Source organism: Lotus japonicus, chromosome 6 (genome assembly GCF_012489685.1).
Source record: "Lotus japonicus ecotype B-129 chromosome 6, LjGifu_v1.2".
In the NCBI taxonomy this organism is placed as follows: domain Eukaryota; kingdom Viridiplantae; phylum Streptophyta; class Magnoliopsida; order Fabales; family Fabaceae; genus Lotus; species Lotus japonicus.
The window spans coordinates 56,298,382-56,324,286 of NC_080046.1; the positions used below are offsets into that span (position 1 = coordinate 56,298,382).

General features: G+C 37.2%; 6 protein-coding genes across 7 annotated transcripts; 3 read left to right on the plus strand and 3 right to left on the minus strand.

Moving 5' to 3' along the window:
- Positions 1-1,329: 1,329 nt before the first annotated feature.
- On the plus strand, positions 1,330-7,040 carry LOC130724270 (protein pleiotropic regulatory locus 1-like). The gene is made up of 17 exons (XM_057575466.1): positions 1,330-1,566; positions 1,680-1,704; positions 1,924-2,038; positions 3,024-3,105; positions 3,654-3,716; positions 3,956-4,040; positions 4,141-4,233; positions 4,709-4,772; positions 4,853-4,938; positions 5,041-5,142; positions 5,281-5,364; positions 5,509-5,569; positions 5,686-5,752; positions 5,876-5,953; positions 6,129-6,193; positions 6,375-6,452; positions 6,569-7,040. The coding sequence occupies exons 1-17, from the start codon at positions 1,445-1,447 to the stop codon at positions 6,739-6,741; spliced, it is 1,443 nt and encodes a 480-aa protein (XP_057431449.1). The 5' UTR covers positions 1,330-1,444; the 3' UTR covers positions 6,742-7,040.
- A 385-nt stretch (positions 7,041-7,425) lies between these two features.
- Positions 7,426-8,843, minus strand: LOC130725614 (probable 3-ketoacyl-CoA synthase 21). The gene has a single exon (XM_057576827.1). It carries the CDS (start codon positions 8,841-8,843, stop codon positions 7,482-7,484), a length of 1,362 nt encoding a protein of 453 aa, XP_057432810.1. The 3' UTR covers positions 7,426-7,481.
- Positions 8,844-9,788: 945 nt separating this feature from the next.
- On the minus strand, positions 9,789-12,592 carry LOC130725890 (pentatricopeptide repeat-containing protein At5g50990). Of its 2 annotated transcripts, none has more exons than XM_057577078.1 (2): positions 12,388-12,592; positions 9,789-12,278 (listed from the first exon to the last, which is right to left on the minus strand). In XM_057577078.1, exons 1-2 carry the CDS (start codon positions 12,506-12,508, stop codon positions 10,774-10,776), a joined length of 1,626 nt encoding a protein of 541 aa, XP_057433061.1. In that variant the 5' UTR covers positions 12,509-12,592; the 3' UTR covers positions 9,789-10,773. The 2 variants fall into 2 exon arrangements, with proteins under 2 accessions (XP_057433061.1, XP_057433060.1); XM_057577077.1 differs by having other exon boundaries at positions 9,789-12,281.
- Positions 12,593-13,845: 1,253 nt separating this feature from the next.
- LOC130725891 (phylloplanin-like) lies at positions 13,846-15,156 on the plus strand. Its single transcript, XM_057577079.1, has 2 exons — positions 13,846-14,165; positions 14,700-15,156. The coding sequence occupies exons 1-2, from the start codon at positions 13,988-13,990 to the stop codon at positions 14,981-14,983; spliced, it is 462 nt and encodes a 153-aa protein (XP_057433062.1). The 5' UTR covers positions 13,846-13,987; the 3' UTR covers positions 14,984-15,156.
- Positions 15,157-16,200: 1,044 nt separating this feature from the next.
- On the plus strand, positions 16,201-16,940 carry LOC130725893 (late embryogenesis abundant protein Lea5-like). Its single transcript, XM_057577080.1, has 2 exons — positions 16,201-16,384; positions 16,590-16,940. Exons 1-2 carry the CDS (start codon positions 16,311-16,313, stop codon positions 16,810-16,812), a joined length of 297 nt encoding a protein of 98 aa, XP_057433063.1. The 5' UTR covers positions 16,201-16,310; the 3' UTR covers positions 16,813-16,940.
- A 3,197-nt stretch (positions 16,941-20,137) lies between these two features.
- LOC130724241 (uncharacterized) lies at positions 20,138-22,197 on the minus strand. Its single transcript, XM_057575434.1, has one exon. It carries the CDS (start codon positions 21,798-21,800, stop codon positions 20,640-20,642), a length of 1,161 nt encoding a protein of 386 aa, XP_057431417.1. The 5' UTR covers positions 21,801-22,197; the 3' UTR covers positions 20,138-20,639.
- Positions 22,198-25,905: the final 3,708 nt, after the last annotated feature.

Sequence of the window (25,905 nt, forward strand, 5' to 3'; positions counted from 1 at the left end):
CCTCAAAGTTTTTGTAGAATGATACTTCACCTCATTCTTATCCAAAATATATACTCCACTCCTATTTTAGTGACTGAAAAACATTTGTCACTTACATTGTATTTTACCAATGTTAATATAATTAAAAAGTTACTTTTAGAAAACATTAACTACTAAAACTAATAATTTTATAAAATTATAACTATTAAAAATTATAATTAATAGAACAATAATTTATTAAAAAGTGCTATAAAACTTATATTTAGTACTATTGAAAGTTTAAATATTTACTTATAATTTTAAATGTTTTTTTAAAGCAAAAGATACATTAATATATAGAAGGTTGTGAAACATCTCCTCTTAATATTGGTATAATAACTAAGCCAAACAAAAGGCAAATACTCAAACACTACAGTGAAAACTCCGCAAAAACCTCAAATCAAACCCCACAAGCATACAACATGCTTATAACTTCAAATGTTAATCAATAATTTCAAAAGAGTGTGGTGATTGAGAGTGATTATACAACAACTATTCACTGGTTGGTTGATTCTGAGAGTGTTCATCACTTGCTTAGAACCATTATTATTTCACAAATCTAGGTTGCAAGGGTTGTTGGAGATTATAGTTTGGGCATGTGTTACAATAAGGGAATTAGGTGGCGAATTTGTTAGTTTTTTTTTGTTAAATGGAAATTTGATTATTTTTCATTAATTATATCATATTCACATAAGTTTAGTGATAACGATTTGTGCACAAGATCTATGAGTGGCACACTGCTTCTTGTGCAGAGGTATGTGTAGAGATGTTATCACAAGTAGGTGGTCAGTTGGACTTTGTAGGAAGTTGGGCTCTCCAAAGTATTGTTGGCGTGACTTTAGGATATTATGTCAGCTTTAGAGTGTGGTGATTGAGAGTGATTTTGCTACAACTATTCACCTGTTGGTTGACTCTCAGAGGGTTCATCACTCGCTTGGAAGCATTATTCCGCAAATCTTGGATTTAAGGGTAAGAGGCTAGAGATTACAGCCCGAGCATGTGTTTCAAGAATTGAATCAGATGACAAATTTATTAGCTATTAAAATTCATAAAGTACCTATTAGGTTGTATATTTATCATAAGCCTCTAGTTAGTATTAGGAGTTTATCGTTTCAAGACTTTAACGGAGTGTTTTCCCGCTCCTCGTAACAAGTTGGTGCTTCCTATTTTTGTTGGCTTTGGTCTCATCTATTACATAAAATGAAAAAAACATGTCTAATCATATCCAAATTAAATCTATTAAATCTAACGGTCCTGATTTATTTTCATATTCTCACCTAAAATCATATTTTCTATCGAATATATCCTCTTATGGGGTCGAGTTTCTTCAACCTGTTGGAAGCGCGGTTTCCTCCCATCACCAATCGTCTTCACTTCACTTCAATTCAATCCAATCTGAAAACCCTAAAGCTTCAGGTGGTCGTTAATGGAGGTGGTGGAACCCGTAGAGCCACAATCACTGAAGAAGCTAAGCTTCAAGTCCCTCAAGCGTGCCCTCGATCTCTTCTCTCCTACTCATGGACAACTCGCTCCTCCCGATCCCGAAAGGTGCCTCCTTTCCCCTTTTCCGTTTCCAAAATCGTAACTTTTCATTGTTTCTAAGTACCCTTTATCTTCCAATGCTGATTCTAATTCATTCTTGCCTTTGTTCTTTGTTGCAGCAAGAAAATTCGCGTTAATTACAAGGTTAGTTTATCTTAATCATGATAATGTGTTTGAGTTTTTGTTAATTTTAACTTGGTAATCATATTGGCCTGGTTTTTTTTTTCTCTATCCCAAAACCCTAAACCTAGACAAGAAGAATGAATGTAAATTGAATGAAATTTGGATTTATATGAGTGCTTTCGAGTTTATTTTGATTATTAGTGGAGGTAGTTATGCTGTATGGTTTGGAATGGAAATTAGGTAAATGCGGAGTACGGTGGAATCAAAGGCGCCACTGATCAGCCTTCCCGTCAAACTAGTTCTGCTACACCGGATACTCAACAAGCAGGGCCGTCTAACGCGCTGGCTCTACCAGGTGCGATATCCATTGTGATTATCTTGGTGTAAGGATATCAATTATCTAGCTAGGGAACTTGATAAGTTAACTTCAGGGTGGTTAACTGGTTATGTTTTCTCAGTATCTTTTTGTTATACTTGGTTAATTAGCATACATCTTCTTGTTACATTGTCATTATCTATTATTTCAATTTGAGTGTTATGTTATTGCTTTGCTTTATTTTTTGGTCTGAGTTTGTAGGAGATCTATTTTCAGATAATTTTGTTGTATGGTCATGAAGATAAAATGTATAGGCGTCTGCTGACCTTAGCAAGTTTGTCTGGCTCAAATAGAGAATGGGGGGTGGGGGTAAGGGGAGGGAGGGAGGGAGGGAAAATAAAACTCCCTTGTATGGTTTGGTTGAAGGGGAGGGGAAGGGGGATTGGAGGTTAAATAATCCTTTTTCTCTTTGTATTTAGGGGGAGGATGGGAATATAAAAGTAATTTGCTAGTATATCCTTCCAAAATATGAAAGAATGGATACAAAAGAAACCTTGACTAATATGACTTATACTAATGGAAAGAAACTATACTGTAGCGTGCAGAACTTAAAAGTGAAGAAGTATGAAGGCGGTAGTAATATAGAACTGTAAGGGATAATGTATTTACGGAAAATTTTGAAAATATAAAAATAATAAAGGATCTCTTAGGAGGGGAGGGTTTTCCATCTCCTCTTTGCGCCCCCTCCAAACTTCTGAACCCAATGAGTTTCTTTTGTTATTAAAATCCCTCTCCTTGTTTTCCCTTACCTCCATGTTCCTTTAGCCAAACATTATGTTAGTCTTTGGACAACTCCTTCCTCACCAAGAACTGTAGAATACAAGATAACGGATTTGAAATTTGTTGTATGTGGCTTCACTGTTGAAGACAAGATCAGTATTTTCCCTGTAATTATTCTTCAATTAAAAGAACCTGTTTGTTAGTGTCTAACATGTTGATATTGTTTTCTCTTGTTATATGACAGGTCCAGGAGGTTCGAAGGATCCACAGAAAGGCGGATCCCAAAATGCTTTGGTTGTTGGTCCATCTATGCCGTCCACAGCTCCGTAAGTATTTTCTCCATTCTTCTTGAACTTTATGTACATTGATATGTGGGATAGAGAGAACTTTTCACACAGTTAAATAATCTGCTTGGCTCATGCTTCTCAGAATTATTTTTCTTTATAGTTCTTAAGTTATATTCAGACGTATTAGACTATATAACAAATTAACAATTGAGATTGAATCATATATTCTGCTTGTAAAACTTTAATAATGAATCAAGTGTAATTCAGTATTCTAAATATTGTTTGAAGAACGTGTTTGGTAAATACAAGAAACTGTTTACTATGTAAACATGATGAAAGATTGCATAAGTTGATGAAAGTATGATAAGGTGTGAGGTTTAATATTATGTTCCTTTTTTGTTTAGTGTTTTCTAGTTCATGGGTCTTAAATATGGTTTTTTGAAATCACATGCATTGTTATCCTATGCCATTGCAGAAAGGAAAACCATGGGTTGCAAATTTGAGGCATGGATTGTGTTACAAACTTGCAGAGTTTTTGAAAGGTGTTATTGAAGATTATTGATTCTTATCTTTTTGTTACTTTACAGGAACGATCATGGTTTTCCCAGCAAAAGTACAGCCATCATTTCTGCCTCTGGTTCATCTGAAAGGTCGTGGCTTTCTCTGTGTCTTTTACAGTTTAAGAGATTTTAAGCTGATTTGTAATTGTAGCTGAGACTTTGCATATACTTCCTAGAGTGCAATGCTTTTTTGTTGGTTCTGCACACTATCTTCTTATGTTTACTCAATATGTTTGTGTACACATTTTGCTTATGATTGTGTTTTTATGTAGGATTGACATTCTGTTGTTATGACCTTTTTGACTAAACTGATAGTTTTTTTATCTCAGGAATTTTTCAACATCTGCTCTAATGGAGAGAATGCCAAGTAAATGGCCACGACCTGTGTGGCATGCGCCATGGAAGAACTACAGGGTGAGAACCTGACTTCTTTTTTAATTATAATTTATATTTAGCAATGGATCAGAGGCATAATTCTACTTTTGTGATTTTAACCTTGTTTTATTTTCTGTAGGTCATCAGTGGTCACTTAGGGTGGGTGAGATCTATTGCAGTTGATCCCAGTAATACATGGTTTTGTACTGGTTCTGCAGATCGAACTATCAAGGTATTTAATTTCAAATTGCAGGTCTTAGTTGTTCATATTAGACGAGTAGGAAAATTAGCGAGTCATGTTGAATTGTTGATTCTGTGGTTAACTTTCCTTTTTGATCATTTCATCTAACAATTCTGCCTTTTTGTAAGTATTCCCAGATTCAAATTTTATAACTGTTGCATTTTTATGGATAATTGTGGGATAATCAGTGCTTCTATATAGTCTGCAAAATTACTTTTACATTCTTGTGACTTGTGATGTTGCCCTTTTCCTAGAGTTATCTTTATGCAACGTGTCAATTATTGATTGATTTTGACTTGTCATAACTCATAATTATTTACTCTGTCATTACCATACTTACCAGAAATGAGTTGAAGGTATAAATCTTGAAATAGTTCTTGAAACTTTTCATGCCAAGCATATTATTTTGTTCTCTTTCCTATTTAAAACTTAGGATACTTTTTTGCTAAGTCGTTCATTTGAACAGATATGGGACTTGGCAAGTGGAGTACTCAAGCTCACATTAACCGGTCACATTGAACAAGTGAGAGGTAAGATACTGAGGTAACTATGAATGGTGGTGCTAGCAATTGTGAACCAAGTTCGTAATAACAGTTTGCTTTGTTTACAGGCCTTGCGATTAGTAACAGACATACATACATGTTTTCTGCTGGTGATGATAAACAAGTTAAATGTTGGGATCTTGAACAGAATAAGGTCAAATCCCCTTTTCAGTATTTGTTTTTCTGGCTGAATATTTCAGTACTTTTTCAACTCTGTCAAATAACTGGCTACTAAAACACATGTTATTCTATTTAGGTTATTAGGTCGTATCATGGTCATTTGAGTGGTGTTTATTGCTTGGCTCTTCATCCTACAATTGACGTTTTACTCACGGGAGGACGTGATTCTGTCTGCCGGGTATAGACTTTATTGATATAGTTACTTTATGGTATATTTAGATCAATGCAATACCCTACTAAACAATTTCCCATATTTTTTAATTTGTTATTAAGGAAGAAATATGATGGTTATACTTCGGTGATACCAAATTTGCAGGTCTGGGATATACGTAGTAAAATGCAAGTTCATGCTCTCTCGGGTCATGATAACACTGTCTGCTCTGTATTTACGCGGCCAACGGTACGTAGATTATTCTACTGTTGCCTATATTATTTTTTCTTTTGATATTCTGAGTAGTGCCACAACTTTAATTTTGTTTTATTTTTCAAAACCTTTTCTTCCCGTACTTCACGAGCTTTATTCAGTTTTTTATTTTGGTTTTAGGATCCCCAAGTTGTTACTGGTTCTCATGACTCTACCATCAAGATGTGGGATCTTAGATATGGTAATTTATGGTTTTATATTGCTTATCTTCTTGTTTCCTTCTATCCCGTGATTATATGCACTTGAATTATCCTGAATGTGTTTGGTATCAATCTTACACATGATGCATTCATGCAGGTAAAACAATGTTAACCCTTACAAATCATAAAAAATCTGTTCGAGCCATGGCTCCACACCCTAAAGAGTATGTGTTTTATATCAGTTGATTGTTACTTGTAGAATGATATCTTATGGTTGGCTATTTGATCTTCTTTAAGTTTGCCATTCTTTCTGGTCTTACCCTTTTTTCCTTTTTTGTTACCTGCAGGCAATCTTTTGCATCTGCATCTGCGGATAATGTTAAAAAGTTCAACCTTCCCAAAGGAGAATTTGTGCACAATATGCTGTGAGTTCATAAACTTTTACCAAACCTGTGTGATTAGGGGTATTATTAATGAAGAGTTTTCCTTTGGGATGGAGAAAAGGAACAATTTATGCTAAATATTCAGGTTCAGATTCTGCAGCTTGAATGAAACATACATATATTGCTCTTACAATTTATGTGCCTGTTTTATGTGCAGCTCACAACAGAAAACTATCATCAATGCGATGGCCGTCAATGAGGATGGAGTGATGGTTACCGGAGGTATGGATTGGACAATAATGTCTTTGATGGAATAAATTCAATTAATCCACGTCGCTATTCTCCATGATCATGTGACAAGGGATTACTGTCCCCTCAGTCTTGCTGAAAAAGAATTTGCGCAGATTTATATATTTTTTTCCCATTACATTCTTCAACTTTGCTATTTTTTTTTTGGTTGAAGGTGACAACGGCAGTATGTGGTTCTGGGACTGGAAAAGTGGTCACAATTTCCAGCAAGCCCAAACAATTGTGCAACCTGGTATGCATATTTGTCTGCTCTTGGATGTTTACTTTGATGCTATTTAATTCTACCATAAACTGATACACAACACAAGATTGACAAGTATAATTACTCTATCTACCTTCCTATTGCAGGTTCACTGGACAGTGAAGCTGGTATTTATGCTTTAACCTATGATGTTACGGGTTCAAGGCTTATAAGCTGTGAAGCCGACAAGACCATAAAGGTGTGGAAAGAAGATGAAAATGCCACGCCAGAGACTCATCCCCTTAACTTCCGGCCTCCAAAAGATATCCGTCGATTCTAGCTATTATCCGTCCTCATATCTCAGGCTTATTTATTCTGCTAAGTAATGCACAAGTTGACTTGTTGGGCAATGATTCACAGTTTCTCTTTTTAACAGACTATCATCATCCGTTTTTTGCACCATTGGATTGCATGAAGATTATTGCTGCCTAGATTCATATGTATTTCAATAGCTTTACAATTAAGCTGATGTATTAGTGTATTACTCAAACTCAACTTGTTGAAAGCTCGATTGAGTTTGTCGATGTTCAAGTTATGAATTAGCTCAAGTTTGATATAATATGGCAAATAGTTTGTGTATGTGTATTACTTAAGTTATTTTTTGTTGGATAAGTGTTTCTTAAATTATAATTTTGTTTTTTTATTTTCCTAGTATTGCTTGTCTAGTCTAGTGCTAATTTTCTGGAATCGCTATAAATGGGGGTAGTCTTGAAGGAAAATATATACTATCTCCATCAAAGATTTTAGACCAAACCATTTCAAAATAACATTAAAGTAAGACAAGGGAACAACACTTCTACACTAAAATTTTTACACTATTTTAAGCATCATTTAACATGACTCAGTTATTGGTTAACAAAGTGAATAGATTGGTTATCAATCTGAGACTACTGTAGATACAAGCATTTTTTTTGTCAAATTAACGGTCACTTTTGCTAGCTGAGAAGGTACAAACATGTAGAAGTTCAAATCCAGCCTAAAACAAAATGTGTACAATGACCCACTCATTCAATTTTCATATCAGTTTGTTCTCACAATATCTACAGGGTAATTGTGAATTGTATCCCTCCATGCACTGGTGGTATCTGGTTTCACATCGCATAGACATTTCCACACTGCACTGTTGCACTTGAATCCACTTCCAAAGGCAATTTGCCACACCGTATCACCCCGTTTCATCCTCCCTTTTGCTTCTATGTAGCTCAGCTCATACCAAATTGAAGCAGATGAAGTGTTTCCAAACCTGTAAAGAGTCATGTTTGACGGTTCAACGTCCTGTTTCCTCAACCTCAAGTTTCTTTCCATGGCTTGTATAACGGCTCGCCCCCCTGAATGTATGCAGAAATGATCAAAAGCGTGATTGAAATTCGGAGTGTAGATGCTTGCACTCCACAGTTTCTGACAAACAATGGAAAAAACAAACAAGAATTGCTCCCTCCATGGCAAAACCAATGGTCCAAGTGAAGCTATGTTTTTCTTCAGAACATTTCCAGCCACTTGGACAATGTTCTTTGATATCGACACACCTTCAATGTTCTCTGGATCCACTTCCTGGCTGACACAGCCATGAGATTGATCATCATGTGCATTGATTGTTCTAACAGTATGCTTCAGCTCATACTTTGCCTTATGCTTATCTTGTCTCCTGCTAGACATTAATATAGCAGCTCCACCCATTCTGAATAAGCAATTAGTTAGCAGCATGGAAGGGACTTTCCCTGTGTACCAATTTAAACTCAGTGTCTCTGTGCTAGCTATTAAAGCTAGTGAATTCTGATGAACTCTCAATAAATCTTTAGCCAGACTCACTGATATGATTCCAGCACTGCATCCCATGCCTGAGAGGTGGAAGCTCATGATGTTGCTCCTCATCTTGAACTTGTTAACCACCATGGCACTGAGAGATGGGGTAGGACAGAAGACGCTGCTGTTTGTAATGAGTATGTCAATGGATTTTGGGTTGATGTTATTTCTCTGAAAGAGTTCTGTGATTGCTGAACATATTGTTGTTTCAGCCTCCTCAAGGGCACATGTGAGGGATTTTATTTTGGGGACTTGAGCAAGAGATTGGGGAATTGATGTTAGTTCACTGAATCCAGATTTTGATATGATCTTGCATTGGAAATCAACAGCCTCTGGATCCATGTTTTCAACAAGAGTGTTTTCTTTGAACATGGCTATTGGTAGCCTATATGAACTGGGTGGACAGTAGCAGGTGAAGTCTATCAAGTAAAAGGATACTTTTCTTCTGAATGCAAAGTAGATGATTGCTATACCTGCTAACAAAAGCATTGCAAAAATATGGGAAGGAGAAATAATAAGGTTGTTGATGAATTGTATCAACATTTCCAATGATGAGGAATAGAAAGTGTACTGTTTCATTTTGCCAAAAAGTTGAAGTTAGTTTGTTTTGGCTAGCATTTATTGGCACATGAAGTTGATACCTCATGTCATGATTATATGGAGTAAGAGGAGGAGAATGTTGTGATAGATGATTTGGCATGAAAAGAGAGTCCTGTGGGAAAAGAAATGAGTGAGAAACGTGGATGGAGCTGAACATTCTTTTAGTGTTTACCTAAATAATGGCATGGTACCCGGTAACATTTTATTTTGAATGATGGTGGAACTTCATATTTGGTAGATTGATATGTTCATAGTAACACGCAAGGAGTTGTCCTGTGATCTTCAACTATAATAAAAGCAATAGAATGATTATAATTAATCCAGTAGACTAAGAAAATCTGATTATGTTGTTTTTTAATTCTTGGTCAAAATGGAACTGAATTTGAAGGCCTAGAGGCAACAAGCCCAAGGTTGAACAAAGATAAGGACTAGAACAAAAAGCCCAGTATTGAGTAAAATTGATTGCTACTACTAGCTGTTAGCCTGGTCTAGTTTTTTCAATTTTTTGGGATTAATTTGGAGTTGAAAGTTAGTACAGGCTTAAGACTTGGGATAGTGGTTTTCCCTCCTTTGCATCTTAGTTTTCTATCTATCCTCTTCCAAATTTTTCATCTTCTAAAGCAAACACACCAACTTAAGCCCTAGCAGGACTTATCATCTTGTCACTTCTCAGACAAATAACTAATCTGAGGAAGGATTCTGCTTCTGCAATTAATTCAGGTAACTTGATAAAGCATGCTGGAATCATACACATTATTTACAATGAAAGGTACTAGATTAATAGCAGATGTCTGTAAACTTGGTTTCATGTAACTTTGACATAGTCCCAAACTCCCAATCAAGGCAGAACAGTAGGTGTTAATAAATCCACTTCAATTTCTAATGCTGCCAAATTTTGACAAACAGAATCATAGACCAGGGGTAAAGCCTTTCAAATGATCAGTATTAACTGTTAAACAAGAGAGGATCGCACTTGATAAAATCATAGTACAAGAGCTCTCTATTTTTTAGTGCTGACTACAACAATTTTATAAATCCATATGAAATTGATGAATGATGGATGTAGTCCAATGAGAGTGAATGAAGCAATGGGTAAAGTAGAAATTGTTCTAAGTTGTTATTGTATAAATATAATGGGTAAATTAAAAATGACTGTCTGCAATTACAATCACTGTTCCTTTTTTCTAATAATTGGCAATAACCTACTTGGAGGTCAGCAAGAAGTGATCCCAGAAAAATGTTAAGTAGCAGCTTCCGGACCAAAAAGGGGAAGTGGACTTCCACTTCCACCACCTACTACTCCTCTTTAAAGTCAGTTTCTTTGAATATTGCCCTTCTAATTTCGTTATTTCTTAATCCGACAAGGAGTTCTCAAGCATCATGGTCCATCTGGATGTCCTCTTTTCCTTTATGGTATGAGTGCTGTGCAGCCACTTCATCTCCTTTTAGGTTCACTGCAATAGCTGTACTTATTTCCCCTTCTGTGTTCATTGCAATAACCGTTTCTTTGTGCCATTGGGCTCACTTGAATGGCTGTCACTTGTCTACTTATGGGTTTACTTCTTGCTCATCCTCAGTAGGGACATTCTCCATTATCAGAAAAAGGTAAAAAACTAATGATTCCCAAATTGCATGCTACCATTTTTACTTCACCCATATTTGCATAATAGCAGCTTAAAACCATGTAACTCAGAGATTACATGCCCAAACATGGTTTTTAAGCTTACAGGCAAGCCATAGACCGCAGTGGATAGGATTTCGGTGGCTGTAGAGACTAGAGAGAGCTGCGCATATTTAAATGCATAAGGATTTCGTATCCCCTTCACTCACTTCTGCCAGTTTCTTCTCATTCATCTAATGTGTATCAGCTAATGGCTGCTCATATACAACCAAGCATGAACTCTCATAGCTACCAGTAGTCTCCACAAGAGCAAAATCCGCCCTCAAATTGGTGAAAACGGATGCGATCTCTCACAATTATCTCTCTGTTTAATATTCTTGAAACAATTTTAAACCAATTATGACAGTCTTGACAGATACGCAGGTTTTTGGAAATCCTAATTTTTGTTCCAGGGCTACTTTTCAGAATCCCATAGGCCAAGGCCAACTTCTCACTATGATATGTTAAATTTTCCTCCTTTTCCTCTTCAGAAACATCCATCAATACGAGATCCGTCAAGGGGGTGAAGCCCTCCAACTTAGCTCTCTGGATCAAACCTTCCAGCACCCTGTGAATTGCTTTCATTTCAGCATGTGACTGATCAGCTGCATTAAATTGGTGGATGCTGTCCCCCAATTCAATCCAACTCTTACCCCGCTTTTTACGAACTCCTCCTATTTTCATCATATTTCTCACTCTCTCAGCATTATGCCAGTTCTTTAAAGAGCAATACATATTTGATAGTAAGACAAAATCTCCACTCTCAAGACGGGAAATATTTGCAATGGCAAATTCAGCTAGTTCTTTCTTTCCGTGAATTCTACATGCACTCAGAAGTGCTCTCCAGATAACAACATCAGGCTCCACCGGCATAGCCTTAATCATATTACAGGCTTCTTCCAAGTTCCCTGCTCGTCCCAAGAGATCAACCATGGTTCCATAATGCTCAAGTTGCGGCTGAATCAAGAACCGATTCTGCATTATATTAAAGTGCTCACGACCTTCGTTAACCAATCCACAGTGGCTACATGCTTTAAGAATCCCAACAAAGGTAATGGAATCCGGCAAAACATTTTCCACCTCCATCCTTGAAAAAACAGCAATAGCATCCAAAGCAAGCCCGTGAACCGCTAACCCATTAATCATAGCATTCCAAACAGACACATGATCACGCGCCACAGTGTCAAAAACTTGCTTTGAAACATCAATCCTACCACACTTAGCATACATGTCAACCAATGCAGCACTCAATATATAATTCAGTTTAACCCTTTTCTCAAGCATCAAACCATGCACCCACTTGGCATTGCAAAGAGCCCCAAGGCGCGCACACCCGGTAACAACAGAAGCAAAGGTGAACCCATCAGGCTCAACCTCGGCACTCAGCATGCCACGGAAAAGCCTCAACCCGTCAAGAAAGCGCACATTTTTAACATACCCTCCAATCAAAGTGTTCCATGTGACCACATCTCTAACAGGCATTTTGTCAAACACCTTCCTGGCAATGTCACATTCCCCAGCTTTCATCAAGCTCTCAATCACTAAATTCTTGCTGAAGGTATCCATAACTCGGGAGAAAACGTGATGGGCAATGTGGGGTTGGTGACAGCGAGCATAGGTTGATATCAGAGCCGCCACAAGAGATGGGTAAGTGGCATACCCGTGTACAATGAGTTTTGCGTGAGTTTTAGCGGCGGTTGTGGAGTCCATAGAAGCTCTGGAGCGTTGTAGAACGCGGTGGAACACACTGTGATCTTCTGAAACACAAGTGAAAGCGAGGGAATCAACAACTTTGCAATGTAGGTGTAGCTATCAATAGTGAACTGAGCAAAACAAAGAGATTGTGTGTGTGGGTGAAATCACCTGTGAGAGAATGCGAGGAACGTTGAGTGATGGACCATGATTCTGACAGAGAACCAAACTTGATAGCTCCATGTATTAACCTTTGCAACTTGATCAGCATTGTCCTTGTTTCATTGTTCATGTACTCATTGGTTGTTATTTATTTTTCACTGTTGTTTTTTCTGTTCATCTTCTTCAACCCCACTGCACAAAGCCTTACGTAGTAAATGGCTGTAAACCAATTCTTCACATGACTAATTTGTCATAACAAATAATAATTGATTGATGACGCTAAAATTATCGGTCAACGTAGCGTCTTTATTGCCGACAATTAGACAGTTAGTGGATGACACTACATTAGCATTAGTGATGACCGAGGCTAATGTGTCAAGGTACAATCCATTTCGCGAGTTTTGAGGGTTAGTGTCCGTCCAACAGTGTCAGCCAAGCAGACATTAATATTCATTGATTTATCCACCTCATCTTCCTTATAAGTCTCTTTTCTCCCTCATTCCTCAAACCCTTATAAACTCACCACCTCCCTCCACAACCCCCACCCTCAGCCTCTTCGATGCTAATTTGTCATGGTACAACCCATTTCGCGGGTTTCAAGGGTTAGCGTCGGCTTGATCGACACTAATTTTCATTAACTTTTTCGCCTCGTCTTTCTAATTATAAGTCTCTTCTCTCCCTCATTCCTCAAACCCCTTATACACCCACCTTTTCCTTCCGCTGCCCTAACCCTCAGCCCATCTTCCTTATAAGTATGATCAAATCTTTATTTTACTATTTTGTTACCGGTACCTTAGGTCTTGTGATGGAGACTGAAAAAGAGTACACGAAGTCAACGAAGACCCTAAAAAAGAAACTGTTGTTAAGGGAGCCGCGAGCGAGTATCAAATGAAGCGAGCAGAAGAAAATTCGTCTTCTCTATAGACACGTATTTTGAAGATCAAAAGAAAACGCCCTTTTGAGATTTTTTTGTTTAACTTCCAAAAAACATAATAGTGGATGTCGTGACACCTCAATGGTTCACGTATCACAACTTATTGATATTTAAGGTAAGTTGATTAGCACACCCTAAAAAAAATTAGCATGGGATATCAGCCCAAGAATTAACGGACCAAAAAAGATGTGTAGTGTGTAACTTTTGCTGGCTCTGGCTCCACTAAACATAATGATGAAAAATCTAAGTGTGGACGGTGGGAACAAAGAGTGTATATTGGAATCATGATTTCATGACACACATTCAATTAGTGGGAACTCTTTGTGCCTCTTCAAAGATCACATGCTTGGACAATAGAACGATTTGCTTCTTTTGGGATTTGAGTAGTGCTCATAACAAGGGCTTATATGGAATCAAACCTTGCCATTTATGCATTGCAAAAATCACAACCTCAAAACGCTGTGGTTAAAAATAGGAAGAAAAAGAAAATTGTTCATTTGGTACTGAGCACTTAGTTATGAAGCTTATCACAAGCACACGCAAATTCCAATTTGGTAGGGGGTAATCATGCAGCATGGCACTTCTCTATAGTATATAATTGTTCATCTCCACAACTCAATTGTTGCAACCAAGTTATAATTAACTTGTTTTGATTAACCTATCCAAGAGAGAGCCATGACCCTGAAACATCTTATAATGATGATATCTTTGCTCATTGCTGTAATGGCAATTCCCCAAGCCCATGCCCAGCTTGGTATTCTGAATGATCTCCTGGGTTCTGTTAATATTCAAGGAACTGTTTCTTGCACTTCCAATGACAATAATGTCGCAGCAGCAATCCCAGGTTTTTCAAGTAAGCCCAAAATTCATTGCCATTCATTTTGCAAAGTTCTGACTTCTTCCTAAACTAATGTTTTTTTAGTGGGAGAGGGGGGGGGGGGTTATGACTTATGAGGTTAAATAATATTTAATTATATTAAAGTCTCATTTCTACTAGATATATAAGTAATCTTTATAAAATTATAAAATGTAGAACAATTATATATCTTATAAAAAAAATTGGGTAGAGTAACATTTAGCCAAATTTTAAAATGGTATCAAAATTTATCATATATTTGTTAAATTTATCCAATTATATAAATCGTTTGCATATGTTAAATTTCACACTTTAAGTGTTCAAACCTGAGTCTGAGTAAAGTAGGCTAATGTGTCTCGGGATGACTAAAGAGATATGGCCCAAATAATTCAGGGTAAATTTGAAAAACAGAGCACTAGGTTAAAATATATTCCATGATTATCCTTCTTATACTTCAATAGATGTTGCCTCATCTGTTATAGCTCAGTCTCACTAGTGATGATGCATGCTACATTTATAATAATATTTCAGATGCTCAAGTGCAACTGCAGTGTGGAGAAAAAGTGTTTTCTGATGCAACAACTGATGGTGATGGAATGTTTTCTATGATGGTGAATCCCCTGCTCTATGATCTGTCTTCCCTGCTAAGTGGTTGCAACCTTGTGATTCCTACACCACTCTCCAAATGCAACTCCAACCTTCCTTCAATTGGGGGACTGATATCAACCCTGCGTTATGTTGGGCTCAGTCATGTTGGGACTGAGACCATAGCCAACATGGAACCATCGGGATTTCATTTCAAGCCCTCAGTTTAAGGCGTTACAGTTAAGGAGGACAATGCCATCACAAACTTATAATTAAATAACATCTTTGCCCTCCTCCCCCTTTTATCACTTTTTTGTACTAAGTACTTGAAATTGCCTCCTATGCTATGTCTGAATTGGCATTTGGATAACTAAAGACCATGTGTGTTTCTGTTTTTCCTTCATTATTATGTGCTTTTGGCCCTAAACTTTAACTGAAGAGTGAATCATCTTAATCATCATATTCATAACCAAGTAAGGCATCACATTAAAATTAAAATGTTATTTACATGTGCAGTGTGCTTCAAGTAAAATACAAGACCAAAGGTGGCAAAGAAAATTTTATAATGAGTTAAATACGTTTTGGGTTGTCTAAATGACTCATGGGTTACTAACACTCAATAGTCAATAGACCAATATGATTTTTTATAAATAAATTAATAAATAAAATATAGAAATTTCAACTCACTTATCTTCAATGTGATTGGATGATGGGTTATTTAACCAAACTTTCTCATGAATTATTTACATAACCCCATATGTTTTTAGTCCTCTTTGGTAATGATCAATGGATTAAATTTTCATTGCAATAGATCTCTTAACTTGTTGGCGTGTAAGATTTTCATTCCTCGAGCCATTTGACTAATAGGATTTTACGGAAATAGATTTTTGTAAATTTTTTAAATGGTCATGCGAACATATCATCTTCAACAAACCTAGAAACTCAACAAACATTCAAAACCTAACCTAGAAAATCAAACAACAACTCAGAACACAAACACAAATCCACCTCCCTCTTCTTCCTCTTCCTCCTCTTCTTCTCTTCCTTTTTAAATAATATTACGTTTTTTTATAAGTAAATCAAAATATATTTTTTCAACTTTTTAAATAATTTTTTTTAAAAGAAGATAAACATGTAAAACGTTGAGGTCGCCGAGGGTTAGCTCAAGTGGTAAGAGCTATGGGACATACGGGTGGGGAGGGGAAGGTCCAGGGTTCGAATTCTGGAAGAGAACTTTGAAGGGAATTTCTAACTTACTAACAACTAACCACTAACATTTGCCTATAAAAAAAAAATGTAAAACGTTGAGAAATAAATTTGTAATTAAAAACGTGATTTTAAAAAAAAACGAAGTATAGCTTTCCTAATGCGTAACAAGTCACAACCCTAACTTGTGTTATGTGCCTGCTGCGCCTCCTCACATCTATATATAATATTGGTAGCACTAGCTTGCAAGTTCAGAGTTGGCTGAGTTTGCTGCTGCGGAAGCGTTCTTCATTGACAAACACACTTTTCATAGAATCACTTTCGCAGCAGCAGCAATTCAGATCATTAATCATGGCAGCTCGCTCTTTCTCACAACAACTCAACCGTGTCCTCAATGTCAATGCTCTATCCTTTCCTCTTCATCGGTGAGTTCCAACTTCTTCATGCAATCAAAACTCTCACTCTATAACAATTACATCAATGTGTCACGTTCAATTGGTGCAACATATTTGTTTTTCCACCATATATTAATAAAAAAATTAGCTGATTTATTAATTATTATATTTTAAATGTTTAATACTAGCATTCTAAATTTCTAATACTATTGTTATTGAATTGATTTTTGTTCAGGAGAGGGTATGCAGTGGCCTGTGATGTTTCAGGGAGCAGGAAGGTGGTGGTGGAAGAGACCAAAACTGATTCGGAGGCCTCATCATCAGCTTGGGCCCCTGACCCAGTAACGGGTTACTATAGGCCCATCAATCGCATGAATGAAGTTGACCCGGTGGAGCTCCGAAACATGCTCTTGAATCCCACAGTCAGAAAATCACAGTCATCATCAACATCTCCCTGAACCCAATTTATCACATTATGCTGATTTTGCTCTTGTTCTATCTATCTATTTATCATATCCTTGTTTGATGACTATCTCTACAATTTTGTTTGAGTGTTTTCTTGAGAAATTAAGACAATTTTGAGGTACTTGATCTTTTTTAATTTCTGAATATTTAGTAGTGTCCTGAATGGCTCGTGACTAAGTTTAAGCTTGTGATACTTTACCTACAATGTTATGAATCAATGAAATTAATTCTTCAAATCACCAGCCAGTTTGGTTTTCAGTTGGGTGAATGTGAAAACACATTCACTCAACCCAACAAGTGCATTCTGTTGGTTGAATGTGCATTGGAAATCATGATCTTGAATTTCAATACTTCAAACGGACTTCCTACCTGAAATCCAAACAGACACTAAATGATCAAACATAACCAAACATGTGTCTAAAGAAGAATACAGGAATGGTAGAAGAACAGTGTAATCCATCTATGCAATTTTGTGTCAATATTGCTTCTAACATTCAGCACCAGTCTAAGAAATTAAAATCTTAAGTCATGAATTTTTTGTATAGTAAATTACGTTCCATTATAGAAAAGATAAAATTAGCGACAGATTTAATGAAGGGATATGTTTTTCGTTGAGGGGCAAGTTGGATTAGTCTAAGTGATAGGTCTCGAGTGAAAAATTCTCAACAAAAATAAAACTCAATGAGTCACGACTCACGATGGAGTATGCGATGTAGCAATTGTCATGTTCAATGGATAGGTCTCGAGTGAAAAAATCTCAACAAAAATAAAACTCAATGAGTCACGACTCACGATGGAGTATGCGATGTAGCAATTATCATGTCTTTAATGAGTCAGGATAGCAAGCTCAATGGATAGGCTTGGCCTTGTGTGTGCCAAATTAGGACTCAGTAAGGAGGGCTAGGCTCTTTAATCACTTAAGTTATACTTTCTTGGTTCGAGTCGGTTTCAATTGGATTTCAAATTTTCAAATCTCAAATCAATACCTGATAGCTGACCCAATCTCATCAACTTGCTTCATTGTACATTTTAAACCCAAACCCACCTGTTCACATGAACCAACCCATTCATTTGTCCTTGGATCGGGTCAGGTTTGCCAAGTTGATCCGATCCATATGCACCCCTACGTTGTGGCGCTAGAGCTATGCAGCATAGGGGTAAAATAGGATTTCAACTCATCGCTGGAGCTCTGCAAAGTGTAGCCTAATACTTAGATAAATGTAGTGGATTAGTGGTGGATTATACATATAAAACTGTTACTGTCATTAAACTTAGGCTTAATCCAGTTTTTGGTTCCTAACCTTTGTCATAAATATGGCTTTAGTCCCTCGCCGGAGTAAAGGTGGAGATTGGTCCCCAGTTTTTGACAAAATGATTGGTTTTGGTCCTTCCGGCTGGTTGGGTCAACACCGGAGCTCCGACAATCACAGGTGGCATTGCCACATCATTTAATGAGTCCACTTGGATTTTTTACTTTTTCATTTTAAAAAATTAAAACACTAATTATTAAATTAGTTTACAACATCATGTTCATTCATTGTATCTTCATCATCTTCAACCCATCATCATTAAAAAAAAAACTCAACGAGATGCATATTCAAATATCCAAAGTGATTAAGATACCATAAATTTGTAAATAAAAAGCATAAAAATAAGAATAATATGGCGCATCAATGAAAATCAAAGTATGCAGGAACGATTACAAAAGAACCCATAATAAGTTTCTTCAAAAAACCTAGTGTACAGAGCTAGAAAGTTGGGGTTCTGAAATGGAAATAAGAAGAGACACCCGGAAGAATTAGTATATCAGTTCAGCAGTGGACCCGATTATGGCATGTAAAATGAAACGAGATTGGTTGATTGCACTGGAGAAAAAGCCAACCCAGACCTGTAAAGAAAAAACCCAGAACTGGTCTACAACCCAGATTCTACTGCGTTATGCTCAACCCCACATACAACCGAAACCCCAACCCTCCTTTCCCCATCCCCACCCTCAGCCTTAACCTCAATCCCAACCCCAAACTAGCACGAGAAAAGGGAGAAGAAAGAAAGAAACAACACATGTTCTAATTTGAGTGCAGACCTAAAAAACTAAGTTTGGATCTGAAAATCTGGGTGCGGGTCTGAGTTCAAGGAAAAGAGGGTTTGGCACGATATGAGCTCGCTAGGGAAGCGTGGACGAAGAGGCCGGCGGCGCAGGAGAGGTGGCTACGGTTTCAAAGAAAATAAGAAGAAGAAGAAGGAGAGAAACAGTAACAGAAGCAGAGAGAGGGAGAGAGAGCGTGAAAAAGAAAGAAAGGGAAGATGGAGTTGGTGTTGTGTGAAGAATCAGTGGTGGGGGTGGTGGTTGGGATTGGGGATGGAGTGTCTGTAAATTTCTGGGTTTGGGAGTGTAAAGGAGAAGAAGAAGATGAGGAAGAATGATGGTGTTGATGATGATGAAGAAGAAATCTCGGTGAGAGTTTTAATTAATTAAAAAGGAGGTTAATTAGTGAGAGTTAATTAATGTTTTAATTATTGTGTATCTTAATTATATTTTAATTTAATTAAAAAAGAAAAAAAAATTCCAGCGAGGTTCATTAATTGACGTGGAAAGGGCCACATCAGCTGGCGGAGCTCCGGCGTTGACCCAGCCGGTCGGAAGGACTAAAGCCAATTATTTTACCAAAAACTGGGGACCAATCCCCACCTTTACTCCGGCGAGTGACTAAAGCCATATTTATGACAAAGGTTAGGAACCAAAAACTGAATTAAGGCTTAAAAGTCTAGAACTCAAGACAAGAACTCAATGGGATCACTAATTTAATCAATAAGTTACTGAAGAACGCCGTAAACCATAAAGCCTTTTTTACTTTTATATTACACAGCTGTGCTGTGCAGATGGATTACTCCAGATAAAGTGTATAAAATATTAATGGAACTGCTGGTAGTTGCAGACAAAAGCCAACAATAAATATTACAAAGCAGTCACTGCAAGATCTTGTTGTTGAATGCAATCAATGGGACCACTATAGATGAACTGTAAATAACACACAAAATAAGAATCACAAGTCATACACAAGAGGAGAAAATTCAACTACTACCATACAAATTACTTATATTAAGTTCCATAACATGGCCAACAGTGATTCTTTATATCTTCCCTGTTGTGTCTAAATCACTCAAACATGTGTATGCATGTGAAATTTGATTCAACAGAAACATAAACAAAAATTACATATCTTTGCCATAGGCAATAGCATCATAATGTGAACTGAATTACAACATGGAAGCTTCAACGTATACAACCAAACCAAACCACATGGGGCATAATGAATGTACTGATAACAAGAATGGACCAACTTCTATTTTCAATTCTAACATTCGATAAATTTTTTCAGAATCAATTGTGAGACCTGAAAGCTACTCACAGAAGCTTCTCCCTCCCAATAAATAGTTTTGACTTTAGAATCAAAGGTTTCCAAACATGCACAAGACTCTCTTCACTCTAAACACTACACACACTACATACAGTGCCATAAAGGATTGAAGAGTACCATAGCCTATGATAACAAGTTCATAACCCACCCACCTGAGTATAAACACAAGAAACCACTATCCATCCAGAAAAGAAAGAATTGGGATAGGAAATTAAAAGATATTATTAGCTTATTACATTATTAATAATGAAAGAAAACTATGGCCCACCCTCAAGATAAACAGAGAACTAATAGACAGAGTAATGATGAACAGCATGCTAATGTAACAACAGCATGCAGATAAAACCAAATTGAATCCTCCAAATGACTCTTCTTCTTCTTCTACTTTCCCAATTTCTGTTTCAGCTTCTGACAGTGAGCAATGAAGGAATAGCTGATAAATTTGGAGTTGGATTCTTCACAGAAGAACCCCTCTTGTTGTCCTTGGAAGAGTTTTTGCTGCTAAAAGCTCTCATGGGACTAGCAAGTGTCCAACCCCAACTCCTACCCTTTCCATGTGAGAGTGAATCCCCATTGATACCATCATCAGCAGAAGAGGAAGAAATCCAATAAGAGGAAGCTGAAGATGAAGAAGTAGAAGATGAAGTCATCATCATGAACCCACCAAACAAGCCACCACACCTCACTCTTTCTTTCATGCAGTGAGATGCAGAACCTACCTTACTCTTACTACCCTCACGCTGAGACTCCACCCTCCTGAGAGTACAATCTCCAAGACCAGTGGAAATTCTCTCAAAGAAATCACCAGAGAAGCTTCTGCTACCACAACCAACAGATCTAGATCTTGAAACCTTGCGGTCCAGAGAAGAAGAGTGGCCATTATTAGGACTAACAACAACATTATCCTCTTCCACCACCATCACCATGTCACTCTTCCTCCCCAGAGAAGAACCAAAGTTGTTCTTGTCTTTATGCTTCAATGTTGAGATCCTTGGGCTGCCATTGCTGTTGCTGAAGCTCTTAGCTTCAAATTTGCTGCTGCAAGAGGCAGAGTGCTTAGAAGAAGATAGATACAGAAATGACCAAAACTTGTTTTTCTTCCTAGGACTGAAATCCTCTTCATTGAGAAACTTTCCCATTCTAGGAGTTGCAGTGGATTTGCTGCGCTTGAAAACAACATCAGAGGTTGAAGAAGAAGGGTTATTAGAACAGGGTTTCTTCTTCTTCTTAGCTAACAGAAAAGGGAGGCGTGAGGCATGAACATGATCATGGTGGCTATGGTTTTTCTGAGGGGCAGAGAGAGGAAGAGAAGAGGAAGAAGATGAAGTAGCAGCAGTGTGGTGGGATCTGAAAGAAGGGGTAGAGGAAGAAGAAGAGGAAGAAGGGTGTATAGGGAGAGGGAAAGAGGAAGAGACAAGTTTACCAAGCTTTTCTTGGAGGCAAAAAGCACAGATCCCACCAGGGCTGTTTCTGTGAGGATGGTTGATGCATTGAGTTCCATTATCAAACACTTCAAACCCTTCACCTACACCAACCTTTCCACCTCCTTTGATTCCTTCCATGTGGATTGTAGGGTCAAGAGGAAACTCTCCTTTTTTTGCTTCGTGGGGTTGTACTAAAATGGTTGATTGTGATGCTTGAGAAAGTAGACTTTGCTCTGCAACAATGGATGAATATGAAGTGGTTTTGGTTTTGAAAACAGAGGATTTTGCTCTGTTTCAATATTCCTACCACTCCTGGTATAGAGAGAGAGGGAGGAGGAAGTAGAAGACAGTCAAAGAGTGAGGATGAAAAGGAGAGAAAAAGGGAGCAAGAAAGGGAAGGAAAATGGCATTGAAGTTAGTGAGAGAGAGAGAGATGTATGTGTAGTAGTGTTGTGTAGGTGTGGAAGTGGTATTGGAAACAGGGGAGACTCCCCAGGAGCACGTGGAAGACTGAGTTGGATGGAAATGTATTAAAAAGAAGTTGGAAAGAGACAAGTCAAGCTTTTATGTGAGTGACTGTGACCATCCCAAACACAGATCATCTCTTGAAAAATTAGTCCCCCACTCAGTGCAGAGTGTGTGTATGACGAGTGTGCTGAGGGTTAAGCCTAGAAGGTTGTGGATTGAAAGTGATTACACTTTCTCATACATGTTTTTTCAAACCAGCAGATTTGTGAAAAATGATTTTCATATTTTTCTTAATGCCTACATAAACATTCTCGAAATCTCACGAGATACATTGACATTGTGTGTTTGGACAGCGTTAGTAAAATTGGATCCGATTAGAATTGAATCAGAGTCAAAATTGAATCTGCTAACGTAAGTTTAAGTAACGTGATTTATGTGACAAATATATTTACCCAAAATTGATTTTTGTAATTGAATTTATGTACAAATACATAAAAATTGATCAACGAGATGAAGAAGCCACCCTAACTTAATTCTGCCAGAATGTACTAATCAATGCAAGTCAATTCAGTACAAATACATGATGTAATGATGTTGAATATTTTATATCTTTTTTGAAATCTTCCAGCATAATATTAATTTGGAGTATGTATACAGGTTAAATCATCATTTATTATAAAAGAAAGAGCTTCGGGAGGAACCTCCTCTATCCACATTAAACCGGCGAAATATGAGGCATTTCTGGCAAAAAAATATGCAACCTTGTTGCCAGAACACCTACCGAAAGAAAAATTCATGAAATTAAAAGAACGACAAAGCACAAAACACTCCTTAATGGTAGTTGATAAATAAAATCCTCCATCCGGAGATTTCTTCTACCGCTGGAACAATTAGAGACAATCCGTCTCAAAGCAAACCGTCTAGAAACCAAGCTAAAGAGCTAAACCAATACCCATCTAAACTTATCATTTCTCTATGTATAAATTTCTTATATATTCTTCAAATCCAAAATGCACTAATCAATGCATATATAGTGTGCACATATGTATAATCTTGAGAGAAAACTTTGCTTCAATAAATGCACATATATACATAATAAAACTATGTAAATGATACTGCTAGTTATATAAAATAACATAAATATATAAATTTCTCATATTACCAAAAATATTCTTGTAACCAACATGAGAGCTGGTCATTAATTTCAAAAAGCATCCAAATGCCAAGGACAAATGCAGAACATCATCATATCATCACAATGAAGTATGGCGTTTATTTATGTCATATGGAATTATATGATGATTTTTATGATAAGATAATAACGACCTCACTTAAGTTATGCACCACAAATTTTGCATTATTAAAGCTCAAGGGAACAGCGGGAAATCCTTAATTGCATAATGAATATAAAGTCCTCCTGTCCTCCACCAATCAACACACGGTTGTAACCATACTCATATCCTACAGTATCTGTGGTCTGTTTTTCACTTTTTCTTGTAGGCTTTTAGAAAAAGAATTAGTCTACCAGTAAATTTATGATAGCTTAAGTGGTAAGAGTTGGTTGACATATGAATTGAGTTGGGAGATCTAAGGATCAACTCTGGAGAGTTACAGTTTATATTTATGATGTAGTAAGAAAAAGTAAATTTAAAATATCAAACAATGGATGAGATTTGTTGTACTCTCTTGTTACCTTAATTAAGTCTAAAAATTAGAAAAAAATTTGCACACAGATCATTGATTAACCATATTGCATGTTTACTAAAGCTAGTTATTCTCAATCTTTATGTTCTCTTTTAAGATAATGTCTTATATGCAAAACTTGGAAAAGTGATGCACCCTATACCGAGTGTGTTCGATGCATTTCATTATCATTTAAAGATTTTAAAATTTTTAAGGTGCTTGCTACCATACCACAACATTTAGTTGGGGTATGATACATGAGATAATGTGTACCAATTAAATTAATCCAGAGTGTAATTAATTAAGTACTCTTTTTTTTTGGGTCAAATATAGGTTAATATTGATTTTATTATTTATTAATTAGTCCTCAACTAATGTACTAATTGAGAATCCTACTATTTCATTTCCCATCTCCAAAAATCTTTCCGTCTTCAGCAAATCCACATCCTGGTGATCTGCAATTTCATTTCCATTCTCCTACTATTTCACAAGTCATATCTATCTCTGTTACTGTGACTTGTTCTTCCCTAAATTCGTCCATTTAAAATCATCAATTTTGTAAAATAAAACTCAGTTCTTTAGAACCAAAAACAACATACAGATTTGGGGTTTCAGAAGCAAATTTTTTGTTCTTCATGTTCTTCCTTTCCTCCAACATCTCCCTTTCTTAGCCTCTTTTCTTCTCAGTTCTGATTTGGGGGAAAAAGTGGGTTCACTGCAGATCTGGGGTAGAAGAAGAAGAAGTGGCAGATCTGGGGTTGCAGATCTGAAATCGCCATCACTACCTCATCTTTCCCAGAAAACCCTAAAACGCGGATCTTGGGTTGCAGATCAGCCTCTTCTCCCTTAAAAGCTCAACCAACAAGTCATAACCACCCAAAATCGCATCCGCCGCCACCTCCTGCTTGCTGCCCCGCTACCATCACCTTCGTTCTCCCTGAACTGTGCCACCATCATCATCGTTCTCTCCAAATTGCGGCTACCACCACTTCTTGCTTGCAGCGCTGCCACCATTTCTCCGAGTCCATCCTAGTTCAGCGCCGCCATCACTCGCCCTCTCCAATTCCGGTGTCGCCATCACTTCTTGTTTTGGGTTTTGGTGTTCATGTTTTTTATCTTTCTTTTTTCCAGATCTGGATTATGGAAGGTTAAATGGGGTTTTGACTTTAGTAAGGGAGATGTTAATGAAGAAGATGAGGATGAAGGATGAATTTCTGGGTTAAGATGAAGTTTAATCTCTTTTCACGAATGTGAAAACCCTAAAACGCACAAAAAAGAAGTTTCATGAAATTGGGTTACCACTTAACGGAATTACAAAAATGTTAGGACCATAACATAATTAATACAAATATTTTTTTTCGTTTTTCGTTATTTTTTGAAAAGAAAAATAAAGAAGTCAAAGTTTACAGTCAAAGCAACTCCTATTAGTCCACATCACTCAGGTGTGATACAATTGTGGTATGGTAGCATTTACCAATTTTTAAACATGTCATTTTGTCCAGTCACTCCTTCACCATCTCTGACCGTTTGCATCACTATCACCACCACCTCCCGCCACCCATCATCAAAACCTCTCTCCATCAAACTGATCTCCTCCTCCCTCTCCTATGCACAACCTCCCTTCCAACAACTTGAATTGAGGGCCCCAACCCAACCACCTCTCCTGAGCACAACATCCCGTCTAGCCACCTGAATTCTGACCAAATGAGGGAGAGAGATAATGGTTTGTGCAATGACAATGACGAAGGAGAGGGAGAAAGAGTTCGCAGAGGAACTGGGTCTCGATGACGGTAAGAGTGCGATACGCCTCCCTCCTCTAGGATTTTGCCTTATAAGGTAGGTCCGCAAAAGGCGAATATGTAGCTGCTCCTGGTATGATTCACGACGGAGGGGTGTTGTGTGTGGTGGCGTTAGGTGGTTATGAAATGCTACGAGGTCAGGGGCTTGGTCGAGCTTGAGGACAAAAGCCATTTATGTCATTTTACAAACATCCACTTTTCTTTACACTTTCTCTTCAATCAAACGATCTAAAAAACATCTTATTTTAGACTCCTTTTTCTTTCTTTTCATTTTCTTTTCTCTTAATTTTTTT

Coding starts and splice junctions, on each gene's coding strand:
- LOC130724270 (XM_057575466.1), top strand. CDS start 1,445: ATGGAGGTGGTGGAACCCGTAGAGCCACAATCACTGAAGAAGCTAAGC. Junction 1,705..1,923: donor AAATTCGCGTTAATTACAAG/GTTAGTTTATCT, acceptor AATGGAAATTAG/GTAAATGCGGAGTACGGTGG. Junction 4,041..4,140: donor CGCCATGGAAGAACTACAGG/GTGAGAACCTGA, acceptor TATTTTCTGTAG/GTCATCAGTGGTCACTTAGG.
- LOC130725614 (XM_057576827.1), bottom strand. CDS start 8,843: ATGAAACAGTACACTTTCTATTCCTCATCATTGGAAATGTTGATACAA.
- LOC130725890 (XM_057577077.1), bottom strand. CDS start 12,508: ATGAACAATGAAACAAGGACAATGCTGATCAAGTTGCAAAGGTTAATA. Junction 12,282..12,387: donor TTCCTCGCATTCTCTCACAG/GTGATTTCACCC, acceptor CTTGTGTTTCAG/AAGATCACAGTGTGTTCCAC.
- LOC130725891 (XM_057577079.1), top strand. CDS start 13,988: ATGACCCTGAAACATCTTATAATGATGATATCTTTGCTCATTGCTGTA. Junction 14,166..14,699: donor AGCAATCCCAGGTTTTTCAA/GTAAGCCCAAAA, acceptor ATAATATTTCAG/ATGCTCAAGTGCAACTGCAG.
- LOC130725893 (XM_057577080.1), top strand. CDS start 16,311: ATGGCAGCTCGCTCTTTCTCACAACAACTCAACCGTGTCCTCAATGTC. Junction 16,385..16,589: donor CTATCCTTTCCTCTTCATCG/GTGAGTTCCAAC, acceptor ATTTTTGTTCAG/GAGAGGGTATGCAGTGGCCT.
- LOC130724241 (XM_057575434.1), bottom strand. CDS start 21,800: ATGGAAGGAATCAAAGGAGGTGGAAAGGTTGGTGTAGGTGAAGGGTTT.